Source organism: Eulemur rufifrons, chromosome 29 (genome assembly GCF_041146395.1).
Source record: "Eulemur rufifrons isolate Redbay chromosome 29, OSU_ERuf_1, whole genome shotgun sequence".
NCBI classification, from domain to species: Eukaryota; Metazoa; Chordata; class Mammalia; order Primates; family Lemuridae; genus Eulemur; species Eulemur rufifrons.
The window spans coordinates 78816037-78837664 of record NC_091011.1 but is presented as its reverse complement, the minus strand read 5'-3'; the positions used below and the strand labels follow the sequence as shown (position 1 = coordinate 78837664).

Genomic DNA, 21628 nt, shown 5'->3' with positions numbered 1-21628 from the left:
AAACTCTGGCCTCTGAGCAGAAACAGGAGTATCCAGAACAAAAGCATCACATCTCACATCAAGTCCACTGGAACAGGAGGAGATGGGGACGCATCTGAGTGGCGGTGAGTGGGAGCAAAATTCTGGCCACATAAACAATAAAACAGAACCCTTGTGGCAGGAATGTAAGGAATTCCTACTAGACAATAAAGGAGAAATGACTCAGAAAGAAAGAAAAAAATAATTCCAACATAAAAGGTTAAAAAGAACAAAGACTGAAAAACTTGCTAATCTTCTGAAGTACTTCTCATTGTGTTTCAGGTCCTGTTAATGAGCATGGTGTTTTAGCATGAATCAAATACAGGTATCAATGAAACAAGGCAGCAATGAACAATTTCTTCAGCCTTTTTCCCACTGGTTCCTTGGCAGCTGGAGGGAGCCACAGGGTCCTGTCAATCAGAAAATAAGACACAGAGCAGGAGCAGGTGCAGAATGGTAGATGGGAGAGGTAGGGTTATGCAGCTGCAATTCCAACGAAAATGAGAATTACTGATAAGACAGAAAATATGGAGAGTGCATAGACTGGAAATGAGGAAATTGAGTCCTATGGTCAAGAGGAGGTGGGCAGCCTAGCGAGTCAGTAGGTATTATGAGGCAGTGAAGCAAATAACAAAGAACTCTAGGGCATCATCTTGTCTAAAACTAATGTAAGAGAGCAATGAAGACACATGCTATTGTGCCAGTATGACAATAGATGCGCAGCGGAGGGGATCCTGAGCTCCATGGCAGGGAACAACCAACCCAATGCTAGAGATGAGGGAACACAGTTGCAAAAGATAAGCAAACTCTACTGTCCCAGATTAGGATCAAAAATTGAGGAAAACAATGATTCATAATCCTATTCCAAGACAAAAGCACCCTTAACAGAGTGCTTACACACACATATCCACTTATATGTTTAAAGAATTGTACCATGGAGGAAAAAGTTTGGCAGGCTCTTTTTTCTTTTACCAGAAACAATAGCTAAATGAATACTTCTCTATGTCATTAATTTCTTTACATCATTTTAAATAGCTGCACAGTAAATCCATCACATATAGATGCATGTTTCAAAATTTAATCAATCCTCTACTATGAGGTATTTATGTGAATATGATGCTTCTACTATTATAAATAATGCCATGAGGAATAACTTTTAAACAAACTGATGAGCACCTTGCTAATTGCCTCCTTAGGATAAATTCACAGAAGTGCAACTGCTATGTCATGGGGCAAAGAAGTAGTATTTGTTTTCTATTTCCCTTTGCTAAGGCAAACCAAACAGATTATGCTTTGCCTCGTGGACTCTTATTTGTGGATAACCTTTCGATTTAGGTGCTCCTTTTCCTCTGCATCCCAGCTACCCATGTATGTCTCCACTTTTGCAATTATTTGCAATATTTATCTGTCACCCCAATCACCACTAGGTCATGAATTTTTGTTTTTACCCCCCAATACCTGATAAAACATTTGTTAGTGTAACATGAACAAATCAGTTATAGAAAATTTTAACGTGTCTTTTGACCGAGTGAAATATAACAGTTTTGTGACGTTCAGTTTGGAAAACCATTTTCCAATGTGAGCTACATTTACTTGGACCTACTGGAAAAAATTCATTGCCATACTCCAGAGATTGGCTCTCCAAACTTGATGCAAAAGCAAGAAGAATGGGAAGTAATCCTTCTCAACTTCTGCGCCCAAAGCTGGAGGGGGAGGAGTCAGAAGCAGCTTAGGATAAAAAAGAAACGCACAAGGGAGTTTACAAGACATGTAGATGCAAAGAATCTTGTAAATGAAAGAGCTATGAAGCGGATTTCCCGTTCACAAGCAGCTATAAAATTCTGTGCATTGATGTATGAGTGATTAATTATTCGAACTGTAGTCCTCCTGAGAGATTTCCAAGGATTAGAGCAAAAGAAGGATAGAGATATGCCTAATAGAGACTCTGCTCTCCAACCCACTCAGCCACCTGACACTGCAGATGAACTAAAGCAAGCAGCACTGCAACACTCAACATGATTTCACATTAAATTAACCAAGAGCTGGTGGAAGCTATTCAGAAGAAGTCAAATTAAGGAGCCATAAATGTAGAGTATGAGGCAGAGGAAAGAGACAGGAGTCAAAGGGAATAAAGAGCCAGGACATACTATAGGAATCCAGAGCTGGTCCACTCCATGCCTTGCTGTTACTTACAAACATGACTTATAAACACGATTAAAATGAAGATTAAATGATTAATCTGCCATAAAAGTACACCAAGTGATTTGTTTCACAGTGGTCAGGAACTGTCTAGGGCAATGTCTCTCAAAATTTAGCATGCATCAGAATCACCTGAAGAACATGTGGAACAAGACTGAGGTAGGAGGGAGGGGTGGCAACTGAGAATTCACATTGCTAACACGTTCCCGAGTGACAATCATGTTGCCGGTCTGAGGAGCAATGGTTTATGGAGTCAAGTAATAAGACATTCTAGAAAGTCAAGAGTCAAGAATTATCACTTTAGTGTTACAACTTATTTTGGATTGAAATGATATTCCCAGTACAAACCAAATGTATCAAATATTTTGGTGGTCTGTGAAAGAGGCAAAAGCCTCTTACCCCAAGAATAGTGACATGGGAGAGAATGGACAAGTTGCCCTGGACAGATGACAGGTCGTAGCTGAATATATTTTGGAAGATGGGGTTGGAGGAGGACACAATGACAACCAAATCATCTGGGAAGGTAAATCTAGAAAAATTTCTTCCAAAGGACTACAACCAGTGCAGGCTAACATTACAGAAAAGATCGGGCAAGGAGGATTTCTTCCCATCAGATCATCACTTGACTATGACCCGCAGAACTACTCACTGTTTGGTATGCAAGAGAGCAGACAAAGCTAAAGAGCTCCAACTATACCCCAGGCCCCTCACACTAGTCAGCAAGAAAAGTCTCACAGCTGAGTTACGTCAGAAGGAACTGGGGGTGGGGAGGGAAGAGAAGGATAGGATGGAGGGAGTGAACAGATCCTCTTAATATCCTGAAGGAGAAAACTATTTGGAAATGGAGACATTATACAGCTCTCCAGAAGTGGCCATTTGTGCTGCCTTAAATGCAGATTGATTACTGCTATTTGGATGTTGAGTGCATCATCTTTTCTGAAGAAAGGGAAAAGCTAAATTTCCCCACATTCAGCTGCATCGTCAAATCACTTCCCCACACCAGCTCTTTTAGCACATTTTCCTGTTATCATACCCACTTGCAATAGCTGATCTTCCCTACTCCCCAACAGTGAACCCCCAACACACACTGACACGTGCTGGATGCAACTAGCAACCAACCTCATGACCGTGACACCCAACTGCAAGTTCAAACTGTAGTGGGGGTCTGCATTTTCAGAGTTAAAAAAGAAAGGAAGCCATTAGGATATTTAAGAGAAGGCCAGTCTTTCTCTGTGCTGGCTTCCAACCTGTACCAGCATGATGTAATGCAGCTGGGTGAAGAGGGCAGCGATAAGTCACCCAACTCCTGCTTGCTATGATGCTTGAGCTAAAAATCCAACAATACCCTGGTGTTACAGGAATCTATGATTAAACTTCAAGTAAAAGCTGTTTCTAACAGTATTCAGTAAGTTCTAGTTTTATTCAGAAAGAATTTTCTCTTGTTGAGGTCATTAGATTGAGAAATCTTGCTTTATTTAAAGCTGTACCATTAAACTATTGAGAAGATAAGAACAGAGGCTGGACAGAAAAGATGAATTTCAGAGAGATGCTCTCATGGGAAAATTTAATAGAAATGAGAGATGGAATAAAAAAGGTGTTAAGGCAAGCAGTGTTAAAAATAAAGCAGGAGAAAAGAGGAAGAGCTAAGAAAACAGGTAGAGAAGAAATACGAAAAATAGCAATATCCAGAGGTACTATTAAAATTATTTAATGCCTGTCCCTCTGAGACTGCATACTTTGTAAAGGGTTGAGTCTATTTACTTTTTTCTTTCACCACTATTATCCCCAATGCCTGGGACCCAGGATATGCTCAAGGAAATGAGAAGAAAGAGAAAACATGAACGCAAAGCCATCACATGCAACCAGGCTTGAATAACTGTTCCTGACAGAGGAAAGATTTGATTTCTTGGAGAACCAATTAACACAAGTAATCTATACTATGAGATAGGCTATATTAGTTTTAAAATTTCAACATACATACAAATTCAATGCCAATTTTCTCAATGGTTTGGTGTGGAATAAAACCTGCTTCTTCTTACTGAGACATTTAACAAATCAGAACTGTGTCAAACCAGTATACTGACCTCTTCCATTTAACAGTCCTAAAGTTGTATCTTTTAACATAGCAATAGAAAGTGCCAGCAAGTAACTCTATACAATCTGTTCATATTCGGTATGTGAATGCCAGTAAAACTGAAGATACAGATATGAAAGATCCTATCAAATTTTTTTAAAGGCACAAGTCACTTCCCCCTCCCCACTGAAATTTTATGGAAAAACTTCCTGATAAATCACAAGAAAAGTAAAGCTCCTCTGGTTAAGTCAAGAGTGGAAGACCAAGAACACTTCCTTCCCAGTGGTATCAAAAGTACTTCAGTGAAACTACAAAAGATATTTACCAGCAGCTGCTATGAACATATGGAAATCAGAAAGCCCACCATGGTCCCTAGTAACTGTATTAACCAAGAGAGAGACGTGATTAAAACTCTATCCCTCTTAATAACGACCACTGATACTGGTTTAGAAAAGAGTTATCAACAAGTTTATAGCCTTTTGATCAAAGTCTGTGATAGAAATGACAGCACAGATTTCCTAGATGTTCAAGCAGAGAGAAGCCTTCAAAAGGGGGGTGCTGTCAACCACATGGAAAAAAAAGCAAGAGACTGGTGCTTGAGGGTTTGGAGACTGGAGATGTAGAAGTCAGAAAGGCAGGAACACTAGTTGTTTGGGCTTCCTCAATCAGAAAAATGAGTCCTTGAGGGGACTGGGAAGAGAGGGAGCCAAGGCAAAGCTGAGAAGAGGGCAAGTTCATGCTTGCCTCTCAAAAACAGACAACACCACCACAGATTTCTGAATCTGCAGTGTGCAAGGCAAGAAATAGAATACACATGAAAAGATAAGAGAGAGTCTGCCCTTTTCTCTTTTCCCGAGATAACCCTAACCTCATTAGGTATGTCCAGAATGAATCTAAATTCATTTAAATCTGCTCAGACACCAGATTGTTCAATACAATTGCTTTCCCACAGTCAAGGTGGGGCATCAATTTCTTTTCTGAATATATACATCCTATCTTGAAATTACAAAATCTTAGAATTAAAAGGTGCCTTAAAGGAATAAAGCCCCAACTTCTGAACTTCTGTATTTTCCTGCAATGAGCCACAGATTCTAATAGTTTCTAGGAATTCACATAGATGATATCCCCCATATCTAAAGAAAACAGCACACAGCCAGGCTTTGATCTGACTCTAATCATTATCAATTTGTCTTCAGTGTCCATAACATGCTCAAAAAAAGCCCAACTGGAAGACATCTAGCATGATGATGAAATTCACATTCTGGCCTCTCCAGAATCATACTGGATGTGTTATACCAAATACATGGGATGGGGTATATGAAAGATTGTTAAAGCACCTTAAAAAGTAAGAAGGGTCCCAATAATGACTATCTTGGAAATACCTCACAAGGGTGTAAGAGATATTCCCTGAAGGAGTCAAAAGCTCTATCTTAAATTTAGAACACATAACAAGACTAAGAACACAGCAGGCCAGCTAACTGGGAAATACTGAAGTAAAACGAGAATTGGAAATGGTAGAAAGTCAATATGGGGATAGAACATTAGTTTCACACAGAACAGAAATGATGTGTCACACATCCTAAGGAGTCTATATGATGCCTCCAAAAAGGGGGACCAAGTTCAGGAGTGGCACAGACAACTGGGGGTCAGCCGCACCTAAATTCTTGTTAAAAATACGGAGGACACACATACTGGAGCTTTCAGAACCGTGGGACAAAATCAATGGCTTTTCACTGGAGCCCATGAGAGAAACAAGACCTGAGAGTACGTGAGAAAATGCCCAAACCTTATCTTGCCATGACACAAGGTAATGAGGGAAAAGGCAGCTGATGATAAGATAACTGAGCTGGAAAGAAAAGCTGCCTTTTGGGAATTTGAGTTTTTTTAATCTTTTAAACAAAAAAGATGTGGCTTCTTCTACATGGGCCATGTATGTGAGACATAATGAGGGTTTCCCAAAAGCAGACAGGCATCTGAATGAAGGCGTCTCAATGGGTCAGCAAACTGGGCAGAGCTGCTGAGGTGGCAGAGGTTGTTTCTAGCAGGTTGTTTCATTCAGCAACAGCCAAACTGCAAATTGGTATTCTTCTTCCCCTTCTGTCTCATCTGGTCTCCCAAAGGGCACCTACCGCATCACTCCCATCTGATGATCTATAATAAGAAAGGCCAGCAGATCATACCCCCTTGCAGAGGAAGCAGGGGCTGCAGAACCCTGTGAAGGCTCATCAACTCCTAGGCAGGCAGCTGCGCTGACCTGAGAAGTCAGAGGAGTTTAACAGGCCGACCTTTCCCTAAAGCTTACAATGTTCCTCTAAAGGGATTAATGACCAAACAGAGGACTGGAAAGCAAAGTCAATGGAAGAGCACCCTGTACCACACTGCCAATATCATTAGCGATAACCGGAGAGATAAACAGGTCAGAGTCAAAAATATCTGTTGGAATCAACACCCTTGTGGGGAGGGACTAATCACAATGATGGCCTTGCTTTGCTACCCTCACCCACCTATTATTTACCTAAAGAGTTTGAGAATGAATGACTGATATGAATGCAGCAGATGTTATGAATTTGGCCTTTGCTAAAGCATTAGATACAGTACCTCAAGAAATTTTACTTGGGAAATTAATTCAGACTGGCTTGGTTCAATACACAATCACTGAAGATTAAAAAGTGGCTGAAGGATGATAAACAAAAGACAGTTAAGTGACACTCCATGCAGCGAGAGACTTGGGGTCAACACCAAAGCCATTCTTGTTTAGGGGTTCTATTCAGGGCCCAGAAAAGGAGTAAACAACTCGCTAATGAGATCTGCAGAGGACATGAAACTGGAGGTAGAAAAACCACACTGACAGGGGCATAAAATCACAAAGCAGAGTTCAGCCGAAAAAAATATAGCTAATCTATCTAGGGGAAAACGACCCTTAACTCAGATCATATTCAATAAATGACAGGATATGGGGCAGAAGAACATGTCAAAGAGCTCTGTCTGATATGCTGTAACACAAGAGAAGGTAAGAATGCTAAAGGAACACAGGGAGTGTGTCACGAGGGAACAAAGTCCTTCAAACTAAAGGCAAACTCAAATAGAGCATTGTCAGAAGACAGGTGGTCATGCAAAGGGGTCGACTTTATCATTTTTTAAAAAAGAGGTAAATTCTGCACTGAAAATCTTGGCTATAAAACCACATTCCTATTTAGCAGGTGTTCTGATCTTTCCTGAATGTGACTTCCCCTCCCTGGGGGTTTAGCATCTAGATGATGGCACTCGGCCACCATCCTGGGTCTTGCTGACGATACTGTTCCAAATGAAAACCCACTCACAGTTCATGCTGGATATTTCTCCCCATTCTTTATGAGGCCTGTATTGCCTTATAGCAATGCCTCACAGGCTTAGGGAAGTGGTTAATTTCTCTCCGTTTACTCAACCTGCAACAGTGCAATGACCCCAAAGCCAATTTTTCCACCATCAGTCTGAAAGCAATGGCTCAACACAATTATCTCTAGGCAGCTCACTGCTTTAGCAAGCAAGCATCTTGTTACATGACTTCAGCACAAAATGAGCACTAGACTACAGAGGCTGTTTTCTTCTTAAAACCTAAAACTTAAAAAATTTCACTATCTATGCATATTCATTAAACATTATAGCACGACATGGCTATTTCTAACAGGATAATAAAAGAGCTTATTCTGGCCTCACTTTCTGGAGCTGCTTTGCAAATTATTTCCATGCTTACCTGCCTGTCAGAATTAAATATTCACTAGTGGCAATGTGAACCCAGCATGGAAAATATGACTACATATCCCACTAGATTGTAAACTGCTCCTGCTACTCTGGAAATCTATTACCTATTCTTTAAGTTTCCATCAGGTCAGGCTGCCCACTATGGATCTATCCCCTGAATCCCACCTATATTTTAGTAATTGTCCACGTCCTATAAGAGCGAGATGATCAAAAAGTACCAAGAAATGCGAAGCCACATTTCTTATCATGGGTTCTTTGGGCCTACCTGGCTTAGTGGTAATAGAGGTAGGGAGAGAAGAAAATAAGTGAGGTTTATGAGAAACACCAATTATAGACTATCTATCACATTACTTTTACATGGCCATTAACCAACCTTAAACAACCAAGATATGGGTATTTTCGCTGAACTCTTTGTATTTAAGAATTAGGTCCCAGACGGGCCTACTGGGAAAAGCCCATAAGAAAGGAATCCAAAAAGCCATAGCAGCTTGACAGACTGATTTCTCAGCTGACATTCTGTGTGACATTCTGGAGATGCTCTATCCATCAAGATGCGACACAGTGTTAGAGGTAAATGTCACATATCAGGGCAATGTTCTGGGCCAAAGAGCAAGAGAAGAGATCTCCATGACAAAGTCTGAAGTTGAGATTAGATAACATGTGCCCAAACTCATTCCTCCTCTAAATGTGGAGAATAACCTGACAATCACCAAACTTCTAGAACTAAATGGGTCCTACAGACCATGGAAAAACTGCTGGGTGAGGCAAGCCCATTGAAACAATGGACATACTTTGGTTAAGTCCAAGCAGTCTGCTGAGCTATCCAAGTCATAAGTGGCTCAGTTCTTGCTCTGCTTCCCAGGAAGTCTGAGAATCACTCAACTAACACACCACCCAGTGACAAAAGTCTCTCTGAGTAAAAGCCTTGAGGAATGTCAATGGCAAGAAATACTGCTGAGCGGTATGCATGTCCTTGGGGTAACCAGCCACAGGGATGAAGGACAAAAGTAAAATGTCACAGGGCTTCTCAAGTGCTCTCCTGCCAGCTGTCAGAAAGTGTTTGAAACCAAAACTCATTTCCTAATAAATGTTTTCATTTCCTTTGTACATGACAAAAGGTCTAGAGGTGATTAATGGGAGGGGCTGGGAGTAGAGGTCTCTGGAGGTAAGAAACAGACAAATGTACTGCTCACATAGGCAGGCGTTCACTGTTAGTCCCAGGAATGATGATAAAAATACCTTATAGAGTGCTCTCATTCATGTCTCCTTCTATAATATCTATATAGGGAGATCATATCTAACATATACCAATTTCACATATTTAAAAAAATAGAAGCCCAAGTGAGCTTAACCAAGGTTAGACAGCAAGTTCAAAGTGTGCCCTTCCTGTCATGGGGAAAAACAGGAATAATAAAAGGATATGAGCTTTCTCACAGTATGTTATTTTCTAATACATTCTCCTCAGGTAGAGGCACAATAGTGGGAAAGAAAAAAGTGGGGCTGTGGGTCCCAACGTGTTTAGTAATTTTTTGTCTCACCTGGCCTCTGCAGCAAGCAGTTCATCATAGTGTGAGGATCTCTGGTCATCATCCTGCCGGTATCTGATCACTGTGGCTAGACCTTTGCTGACAAGAGCCTCAGCGATGTTTCTGCAACAGAAAAGATAGGTCAGTGAGCACTAGAAGTGCATATGGGGCTCAGTCAACAGAAATAATAACAGTTAGCACCTGGAGGTCTTAACGCATTCTGGCAGAGGGAGGGAGAAGCCAAGGATTTCAAGACCAATGAGTTGCTAAGCTAGAAATCCAAATAAAAGGTTGAATAACAAAGTTCCCTAGCTCAGCATTTTTCTGCTTAGTACAGTCAGATGCTATATCAATCCACACATAAAAACTAGCTGAAAATGTCTGTAAAAAGCCCACATTAAGCCAGGCTATTTACAGAATGTTATAAACAAGCCACTACCCTCAAGAAAAGTCTGCTCTAAAATATTAGGCACATAGATAAAAAACTGAGCACATATAAGCATGGCCTAAATTTCTCAAAATCTCCTTTCTAGCCTTTACAGCTACTAGAAAATGTCTTGTTTTATTTTATTTTGTTTTTTTGAGACAGGGTCTTGCTGTCTCCCAGGCTAGAGTGTAGTGGAATCATCATAGCTCACTGCAACCTCAAACTCCTGGGCTCGAGAGATCCTCCTGCCTTAGCCTCCCAAGTAGCGAGGACTATAGGAGATGCCACCACACCCAGCTAATTTTTCTATTTTTCGTAGAGACACGGTCTTACTTAGGCTGGAAAAATGTCTTGTTTTAGTTTGGCAATGTTGGAAACATCGGTTTAATGTAACAAAGTGTGTATCTTCTCATCAACTCTTGAGGTTGGATCTCTCCCAAAGTAGGCTTGGAGAAGGCAAGAGTCATGAGCAAATTGGAGAGAAGGGGACAGGTGGAAGAGAAGCATTCTAGTACAAAGGAAATTCTTTCTGCAAAATGAATTGAGATGGGGAACAAAGAAAGTAAAAATGTATAAAAACTGAAATGAACAGTTTTGGAGCAATACTCCAAGGAGGCTATAGATCTCAGGTTAGAATCTAACTTAAAGCAATTCTGAAATGCATTCAGTCTTCTTTTTTTCACCAGAATAAGAAAAGTGCTTTCCCTTTGGAATGAGAAGTACCATTACAAGTGGCCTGCATCTACTAGCTAGGGAAAAGTGCATGGGAGCTGACACTCAGATGACTAAAGAAGCACATTTGCACGGTTCCTCCCCAACCTGGAAAGGGAACTTTGATATAAACAATTAAGCTGTAAACACAGTTTTTCAAAAATTAACTATAATTAACTATAGCAAATACCGGAAAGCAAGAAGAATGATATTATTAAGGGAATGTGGTGCTTATGTCTTTCTTTGTGTCTGTCATAATTACATGAAAGGCCCCACTCTAACCATCTGGTTCGGTGCCCGTTAGGGAGAGGGTACGGTAAGCAATAGGCTACTGTGCCATATGCTATGATTTACTATTGTTTGAAAATGTACTTAACTCTTAACACACTAGTGGTTCTTAGAAACTCACACTATGGGGATGCTGGGGGCTGAACTAATCAGTATCTGTGTATGTTTAAGCCTTTTAAGAGTTCTATTCATCAAAACCCAGGAGAACACACTTTTTTTAAAAGAAGAAAAAAATGTGCCAGTAGAGAAAGGAAGAAAAGATGCTGTGGCTGAATATCTTCTCATTATATGCCCCTCTGCTGCCTGTTTATCTACTGCCAGCACGATATTAATATCTCCAAACTGCCACGGAATTAGCACTTCTCAAAATCCACTCCCACAAAGAGGCTGCTTTGCTGGCCACCCTGTCTCCTGAGTCACTGCATAAGCGTGCTGGCAAATGCTGTCATTATCACAGAGTTGTGTTTGGCAGCATGGAGAAGGCAACAGCCCCAAATCAGCAGATGTAGATGCTGATACATAATGAGGATTTAACTAAGATGTCACCAAGAAGCTCTAACAGGGCAAGAGGGGGGCTCCATCCCCCAGAAAGCCAGCAAGAAGGCTGGGGAGTGGCATAGGGGACAACTCCACTTTTGACAGCCTGTGATGTCCCGGCGATTTTAAATGCCAAGAGAACAAAGAAATATTTGTTGCTGCATTTTGAATAACTGAGCATTGACATTTTATAAGCAATACATGGGCTCTGCAGGAGAAAGCTGGAATGGCAGAGCAGGCAAGGAAAAGTTCACACAAACAAGCTTCTGTATGAAAAGCTAGAGAATACTAAGCAAACCAACACAAATGTTTAATGATCCACTCCTGTTAATGCTGCTCAGATCAATTCACAGAATTACTGAATACCTACCTGCCTGGGCAGCAAAGAACCAAGGGCACAATCTTTCCCTACTCTTCCTAGCCCTTGCCCCTTTATCCTATCGGCAAATGTTACGGACCTGTTAAGACCTGCCATATGGAGTTCCTAAGGCCTTAGATTCCCAAGTCACTTCACACCCTGCCCACTACTTTCCTTTCCCTTTCCTTTAAAGCTTAGCATCTAAGCCATGTTCTCTTAGCTTCTTATCCCTAATTACATATTTCTCCTGGAGGAACAGTTGTGGTGCTCGTGTTTAGCGGTAAGGAGAGTAAAAATACATGAAATAACAACTATCATCATGGGGTATTTACTACGTGCCAGGCATGTCAAAATCACATGTACTGTCTTCTCTATGTGTCCCCCATGTGATAAATCATCATGTAATAATATATTGCAATTATTAATTCATTATCTACCTTCCCTGTTAAGTGATGAACTTCTGAGGCTATGGGTCACATTTTTCTTGCTCTGTACCCCAGTGCCTAGCAAAGCACTTTGCACAAGGTAGACAGCAAATATTTTCTGAATGGAATTACTTAGCTCATCTAGAATAAATAAAAATAATATTTTAGGCCGGGCACGGTGGCTCACGCCTGTAATCCTAGCACTCTGGGAGGCCGAGGCGGGTGGATCGCTCGAGGTCAGGAGTTCGAGACCAGCCTGAGCAAGAGTGAGACCCCGTCTCTACTAAAAATAGAAAGAAATTATCTGGCCAACTAAAATATATATAGAAAAAATTAGCCGGGCATGGTGGCGCATGCCTGTAGTCCCAGCTACTCGGGAGGCTGAGGCAGTAGGATCGCTTAAGCCCAGGAGTTTGAGGTTGCTGTGAGCTAGGCTGACACCACGGCACTCACTCTAGCCCGGGCAACAGAGCGAGACTCTGTCTCCAAAAAAAAAAAAAAAAAAAAAATTTAAAGTTAAAGCAAATTCCTTTACTTTTGTTTTCAAACATACAGAAAAATTTGAGATAGTCTTTTAAGTATAAGAAAAACACCTAATCATTTTGGTAATATAGCCTTAGAACAAAATTTATTTTCCTAGCCAAGTTTGCCCAGCATAGCATCAAGGACAGTAACTTTCTACATTCCTTCATAGCTTTTGTCTTTTTCCTCCCAATTATGTGAGACTTCAATTTAAAAAGAGATTGAAAGAAAGAGAAAGAAATGGAATTAGCCTAGATCCATATACTTGACTGTCTCATTCATTTCTTTTGGCTGCTAATGAAAGGTCAGGAGATTCTCCCCTAGCTAAAGATGGCTCAGAAGCTGACACTAGTGTGTTGATCGTTGCCCAGTAAAAAAAGGGAACATTAAAATTGTGTGCCATGACATTATGCTGCTTTGGACAAATTTGTAAGTTCTGCTTTCTTGAGTGTATCAGTAATTCTCCAATTACAAATGTCTAGCCTGAATGGCTAATTCATAATCAGCACATAAAAAGGACCTAACAGCCTTGAAGTCTCACAGTAAGTCATCTCTCTGTATCAGTTTGAAACACAAAGAGAATTAGTGCTGGGATTAAAATGCTTCTCTAAACTAAAACAGAAATTTAGGGTTCAATTAAAAGTGAACAGTTTCCATTAGTCATGATCAGGTGTTCCTGACACAAACACATACAAGTGACATAGGTCTCACACACAGGCTTTCTCAAAAGATCTATAAGTAGTTGACATCTTCCCCTCTAACTCCTTTCCACAGTGAGCATGCTGTAATAAGCTCATACTTTCCCAGTATAAGGCAGCCATGAAACTCTGCGGTCCTCTATTATGCCAACATGGAGAAAGGTGTTCTATGCCCATATAAGAGAATAAGAATCTTAAGGAGTAAATTTCAATTACAGTAGGCTTTAATCATTTAAACACAATTTTGCCTGCTTTCCCCAGCTCTACCAATATCGGAAGTAACAAACAATATATCAATAGGTCAGATAATTATCTAAAACTGCATAGATTACTTCACAGTGTATGTCTGCACGTGTGTAATTTTGAAACCATTTAAATTTATAGAAAAGTTGTACATACTGTACAAAGAACATGCCCTCTTCTTTAAACCAACTGAGAACAAGTGGCTGACTCACAGTACCATCACCCCAAATAACTTAGCATGCATTTCCCAGAAGCCAGGACATTTTCCTATATGTTCAGAAAATGAGAACCAGGATATTAAGACACATTAGTACCATCTAATCCACAAACCTGCTCAAATTTTGCCACCTGTTCTAATGGAATATTTAGAGTAAAAGGATCTAGTTCAGAAACAGGTGTTGCATTTGGTAGTCATGTCTCTTTAGTCTGGAACAGTTCTTCAGTCTTAATCTTTGACTACCATGGCTCTGACACGTTTGAAGAGTACATGCCACTTATTTTGGCATGTTTCTTAGTGATCATATTCAAGTTATGCACTAACGTGTAATTTACTGACAATGTTAACTTTAATAACTTGATTTGGGTGGGGTCTACCAGGCTTCTCTACTGTAAGGTTACTTTTTCCTCTTTGTAATTAAAAGGTATTTTGTGAGGAGACACTTTGAACTATATAATTCTCATCCCTCAACAAACTCCCAAGTTATTCATTTATTTATTTGTATTAGAAGAACTCATGGAATCTCATTATATTCAAACAGTTATAATCCACTACCCTTGTTTTTCATTTTGATGGTCAAATTGTTCCCAATATGGCCGGTACAAACTGGCTTCTGTGTCCTTTGGACATGTCTCCTTTCCTTCTTTGAGCACTTCTCTGTTTTTTGGTACAACATGTTCCAGGGTCATCTTGTACTGTCTTCCCCAGCTCTGGAATTAGCCATTTATCTAAGGATCCCACATGTACATCTGTATTTATTTCTATACATTTATTTCTATGTCTATCTGTAACTACTGAAAACCATGCATGGCAGTCATGAAAGTGTGCCTTTTGGATCTCCAAATGCAAGAAGCATAATTGACTGACAGCCCAGCTGCTGTGCTCTGAAATCCATCACTGCTATTTCAGCCAAGGCTATGCTTCCTACCAGCTGTTTCCAGCCAATAGCCGAGCATAGCAGACATACTAAGGCAGGCTTATTGCTGAGAGACATGAGATTCCTCTGATGGGCAATTTTGACTCCTTATCAGTTTTAGGGAAACTTTCTTTAGAACTGCTCCACAACTTAAGACTTTTCCTAATCCAACCTGCCTTCATTCCCTTTCTTCTCCATGTTGGTTTGACCTGCACTGCAGTCTGACAGCTCTCAGCCTCCTGTGGCTCCCTTTACATTTTCACTCAGATGAGTTTTCTCCAATTATAATCTCTTGCACGTCTAATCCTTCTTGGCATCTGCTTCTTGGAGAACCTGAACGAAAATAGCATGAGTTCACGCAGATACTTACAATCCAGTTCACCACTACAGGGTTCTTTCTAGTTTTCTTCTTTTTCTTATTTGTAACTCCTTTCTCTGACAGTGAGAAACCTGGCTTATCCTTAGTACTTTTAGTTACAGGATCAGTCCTTCTGAATATAACCAATCTTGTATCACTGATGTCACCCCCTCACAAGTGGACACTCAGGCTCTAATGCCCTGCCACTAAGCCACCTTCCCACATGGATATTTGTACCCAGCTTGGACTCTGATATCTTGTGTGAACACTAACATCCTATGGGGCTCTGACACTCTAAGCCAGACTACCCCTCTGAGCAGACAGGCCGCCTCTGATCTGCCCGAATTGCTTTCAGACTGAATTGTTTCCATCGACACCAAACGACAACCACCACTAACCTTCTATACAGCCAAGCCATGAAGAAGCAGAGATAGCTTCTCAAGGATGATCTTGTTTCTTCATGAGAGAACCAGACTATGTGTTATGCATTTGCCTGTCCATATACTCACAGCCAAAAGTAATATATATTTCAACAGTGACAATAAAGATAAAACCTTCTCCATATACACACACATACTCCTTCTCACTCAACTCATACATTCTGTGACATCAAGGATTTGGTGCCTATATGGAGAGCTAACTTAAGTGAACACACTACTGGATAAAATATTAGAACCTGGGTAAATGGATAAAGATACTGTAGGGGCTAAGGTAAAAGCTCTCTTTGCCCTCTGAAGGTTCCCTGAATATCAACTGACAAAAGGCAGATTGACATAAGATAAGGCATACAAAAGTTTATTTTAAAATGCATAGCATAGAGGAATCACAGGAGAATGATTACTCAGTAACCTTGTGTAGTACACCCAAGCTTATGTACCCTTTTTCATAAGGGACAAGGGAGATAGGGAATGTAGACAACTCTTTGGAGGGGCAGTAAATCACTAGGGAGAATAAATGGACTCAGGAGGTGGGAGGCAGACATTGCTGGAAGGTTACAGGCCAAGCTGCACAGGAACAAAGATTGTCTTGTTTTGGGGTTTTTTGTTTTGTTTTGTTTATATTGAGCTAAAGTTGTCTTATTAAGTAGATAAAACCTCCCGGGTAATCTCTTGGAGCTGCCCTCAGAAGAACAGATGAAAAGTCTGTCTGAGCCTGGTGATGACTCTCAGTCTCTCCTGTACTCCAGTGGTCCATCTTTTCTGGTTGTTTGATAAGATCCCTATGGAGGGGGTTGAAGGCAAATGGATTTCTTTAAGAAAGAAATTTTCTTAGATTAGGAAACTCCAGAGAATCTGCCCTTCTCTGCCCTTGGGGTCGAGGGAGCAGGACAAGGTTAGAGGGACCTTGATTCTGAGGCAGCTTCTAAGGCTTCTCAGCATGTCAGACTGTTAGTCTTTGGGGTTTCACATCCTCAGCCCCAACAATATCAAAATAGTGGACATAAGGAATAATACTGAAACACCCCCTCACATACCCACCCCTTTATTCTCCATCTGAAAAAGGTAACAGATAACTCAGTGGCTCTGGCTCATAGATCTTTATCTAGCTCTTTGAGCTTAACATTTTCCATTTAAAAACCATCTATATTTTATCAGTCACTGGGGTGTCCATGGAGATTATAAAAGCAGAATATTTTCCTTAAGGCAGACACATGTGGGCACATATTCGGAATAAAGTAAACCTATAAAGAAATGCTTCTGCAATGTATTTAAGTCAAAGTTAAAGGAAAGGTCTGAAAGATAACTAACAGCACAGTATATTCATAATACCACAGTCCCCCCCCTTATTTGCAGGAGATACGTTCCAAGACCCCCTGCAAATGCCTGAAACTGCAGATAGCATGAACACATATATATCTACACTGTGTTTTTTCCTGTACATATACACCTATGATTTCTTCACAATAATTTCAAGGCTCTGGGGTCAAATTTTACATACTAAGCACAAAAGGCTGTTTTCTGTGAGACATTAGGTATGCATCCTGGGCCTCTATCAGCCATGACCCTCAAAGGCTCCAATGTCTTAATGCTAAAAAACTGCCTCTACTTCCTTTACATATTGGCTGTACTTTTGCCACAAATACAGGCATTCTCGCAAGCGCTGGGATGGAGATCCCCCGTTGATCGAGTTCCAATATTGATTTCTGACATACCAGATGGCTGATCTCACTTCTTGTCAGCTATTCAGGGGATGTTCTACTGTGGAGCTGATCTACAAGGGAAGCTACAGGGTGCTGATGTCTTTCTCTGCAACTAGGGTAGAGACAAGGAAGGAAGGAGAGGTCATTGCAGGATTCAACAAGGAAGTAGACAGCTCTGAAGATTGAAAAACTATTGTCTTTGGATTATTAGCTCCACTTTTGCTCATATATATAGAAGACGTGGGCTCCCTATCCCAAAAGACAGTAAACAGTAGGGAAAATGTTCAATGGCTAACAGGCCCAAAGCCAGGCTCCCTTGAGATCTTCTCTATAGGTTAATACTAAGACCTCTAACATCCATGCTCTTTGAGGCAGGAACCTGACAGTTTTAGGTTTGAGACAGACTAGGCTTTTGTAAGCCGACAAAATAAGTCTGTAAAGGATGAGAGCAAAATTTTAGATGAGAGAGATCTAGGGACAATGGGCAATAAGCAAATATCTTTTATTAAGTTTCTATTTTCCAACCAGGCCTCGAACCAGGAAAAAGTCCTATGAAGCAACAGATAGCTTCCAAAAGCTAGTAAGATGGCATCTCCAAGGAGTTACATTACAGTTCTCCTACCCAGTGTTTTTTATTGCACAATCTCCACTGGCTAAATTCCTGTGAATCTGGATCACTGCTTTTTTTGTCCCTATTTTTTTTTCTTCATATACATCTAGGAGACACTTCTCACATAACCAAGCAGCATCCGTAGACAGGAGATTCTGTTTTGGAAGCATCAATAATTGGAAACATTTTAGGTGGCACACATCCTTTATATTAATAGATTTACTAAATCTCTCTCTTATCATCTTCACTATTTTTTTTTACTTCCTCCTTAAACTTATGTAGTTCTAAAAATGACTGAAGTTGATTTTTTAAATCTTTTTACACTGTATGGCTCCTCTTTCTACTTAAAAAGTCCTGTCACCAGGACAGCCACCAGAGGATCTAAATAGTGGCTAAAGACTTTGCAAGCATTCACAATACAGACTGAAAACAAAGAGGAAGATTCAAATGCTTCTATATCCTTTTCAAGTCAGGCTTTAGTAACTAGGGTGAACTGAGGGGAAAATCCAGGATTATTAAGAGCTGCATTAAGGCACAGGGAGCCCTGGGGCAGGACACCCTAATTCCAGGCTCCGAGAGTCAAAAGTCCTTATATGACAAGAAAAGGCACAGGCTGGCCCACAGGGAGCATGACCCTAAAAAACCAAACTCCATGAATGGGCAAGTATGGAATGGAATTTAAAAGTAAAACAAACAAAACAAAAAACCACTCTTGCAAACAAATCTCCCCATTAAGTTTTAGTTCATATTTAATGAGCATTCAAAATACGTACAGGTCTGTGATTCTAAATACACGTGAGAGTTGAGAGTGTTTTCTAGATACTAGAGTTGAGATATGAAAATCAAGAACTCTTGGGAACAATGACAGTGCTTTAATGAATCCTAATCATTCTTCTTTATGGGGAGGACAAGGTGGAAAGAAAACAATGAAGATTGATATGGACTTAGTCCTATTTTTAAGAACTCGAAAGGATGCACAGTTAGAATGAAACCAAAGGAAACCCATGAACAAGACTGGTAGAAATGCTTAATGAAAGACACAACAGAAGGAGGGAAACAGAAAGGGAAAACAGCAGGGGAAGGAGGGGGGAAAAAAAGATAGTCATTCCATGAAAATATTACTGCTTTATGGACATATAAATCCTTGAATCCCTACAGCATATATCCATCTAAACTTCATTACTGATAATAAACTTACACTTGAGCACCACAGAGGTCACACCTTAGTGAGCACCAACAGCACCATTCAGTTTGGGAAGAGAAGAAATAAAACCAAAGATACCTGTGAACTTAGGTTTTAAAAGTGGGTGACAAAGAGATGTCACTTCATATTCACCTTGCCAGAATAGCTGTCTACTCCAAGATAACTCTGAGCCATAGTCTATGCATTACCTTATTTCCACTCATGCACTACCTACCTAGGTGAGCATACCTAGCCTTGGTCTCCCGAAAGAACAACTAACAGACAGAGGAAAGTAAGATAGAAATATATTTGGAAGCAGTAAAATTAAACGACTAACTCACTTCATAAATCTGGCTAGTAGAGAATACAGTGTGGAAACCATGGGTCAAAGCGATTAGAAAATGAGGGGCAAGAAGTATAACATCAAATAGTTACACTTAGTAAATAGACAATTTTATTCTGCCCTCAGGATTTCTGCAGTGCCATAATCTTATTGCCACCTCTTATGTGATAGTTTCATTTATTCAGCAATATCATGGTTATGGCTTCATAAGACAAGCAAAACTGTGATATTATACTGCATTACGCCAGCTCCTCTCTTGAGTACCACTGCACTTCTAAGTCAGCAAAATTTGGGGGGAAGTTAGGACAATGATGAATGTTGGCTGAAATATGCAGGGCATATTAAATATAGGTGGCACTAAAACAATGTCCACCTTCAAATATCTAACATTCTCCCTGATCCCCAAACATTACAATAAGAGAAAAGAAAAACAGTGGGGGAAAAAAATGCCTGTTTCATAGACAGAAACTGTATGGACTTGTCTGAATCTTGCTATATGACAGAACATGGGGTAATGTCCCCAAAGTGGCACTCCCTCTAAAAATGCTTCTCTCCCAGACCAAATACATTCTTCAAAAACAATAAGATCACAAATTAAATACTGGCTCTAGCTTGAAGAAAGTAAACTGTCTAACAAACATGTATTTCCAGTCTAGCCAAATTGGTTCACTCATTACTAAATATGCTATGAATATACATTTCCAACTATCTGCAGGACATGTGAATTTGTATGATTCATCATCATATAAAACTCAGCATTTTAAAACATAAAATTCACTTCATTAGACTAAAGCTTTTCTGAATCCTACCAAATAAGCTCCTCCCAACAGCCCCACCTGTAGGACCATCATACTCAGCACCTAGGCCTGAAGTCTCTCTCATTCCTGTACAATAATCTGAGCCCAAACCTATGTTTCCCATGAATGTTTTCTTTTCCATTCTTTCTCTCTACCGCACTTAAGTTTCTCACTGCCTCTCACATGGACTATTAAGTCTCCCCTGCCTGGTCTCCTTGCACTGGTGACCAATCCCCAACACCGTTAGCTTAATCCTCATAAAGCATCAGGCTGAGGTAAATCTCATTTTCAAATGCACCACCACCACTGCACAAAACTTGTTAGAAATATTCCAATATGGAGACAAATATTAACTTATTATATCTGAAATGATGATGGAGAGGGAAGGAGAGAAGAAGGGAGAAAAGGAAATGGGATGGGGAGAGAGACATAGGAAGAGGACAGAGAAGGAGAGGAGCACAGGGAGGGGAAAGGAAAGACGTAGGGGACAGGGAGGAAGACCAGTATGTTTACTGAGCACTATTCTAAATGGTTTACATCTATTACTTCATTTAATCTTCACAAAATTCTGATGAGACAGGCACTGTTATCATTCCCTGCTTTACAAATGAGGAAGCTGAGGCACAGAAAGGTTACAAAGCTTGTAACAGAGCTATAACCAATGAGAAGGCTATACATAGGCTTGCAGTAGCAACGTAGCATTTCAGTGATGAAAAGGACCTTGCCAATCATCTCATCCAACACCTAACCTAAAAACATCTGATGACAAAACTCTTTCATTCATTTTCACTCAAAAGGTAATTTCAGATTTAATGACCATCTATTGAATGTTTACTATAGGATAAGCACTAATACTCATTAGCCTAGCCTAATCCTTCCAGCAGTACAGAGGTAGTTAGTATATGTTGCTTCCAAAAAACAGTAAACCGTTGCAACTTGCCATAAATAATGTTTTTGTAAGAGTTAGAGCCACATTCAGAAGTCAGGTTTTCTGATTCCAAATCCAGTTTTGACTTTAACAGTGCCACAAATTACAGAGTAACAGACTATTAAAGGCACTCTACAATCTAGCCCTCACATACCTCTAACCCTATTATATAAATCCCTTCCAACTTTCCATTTTAGCCCAAACAGGCTACTTCTTAGGCAACCAACCAAGCCCTGCATTCTCCCCATGTCTATGTGTCTGGCTGCATCGCTCATTTGGCACTTATCTTTTACTGCTGTATATTATTACTTCTCTATGTACATATCTTATCTTCCCAACTAGATCATATTCCCTCCTGCCCAAAAAGAG

The 21628-nt window shown here is 40.3% G+C and overlaps 1 protein-coding gene across 1 annotated transcript in view; it reads right to left on the bottom strand.

Moving 5' to 3' along the window:
• Positions 1-21628, bottom strand: part of SND1 (staphylococcal nuclease and tudor domain containing 1) — a 423230-nt gene that overhangs the window by 186747 nt on the left and 214855 nt on the right. The window contains exon 13 of the mRNA XM_069462550.1: positions 9571-9681. Within this exon, the coding sequence (XP_069318651.1) occupies positions 9571-9681 (111 nt within the window). The remainder of the gene's footprint in view (positions 1-9570; positions 9682-21628) is intronic.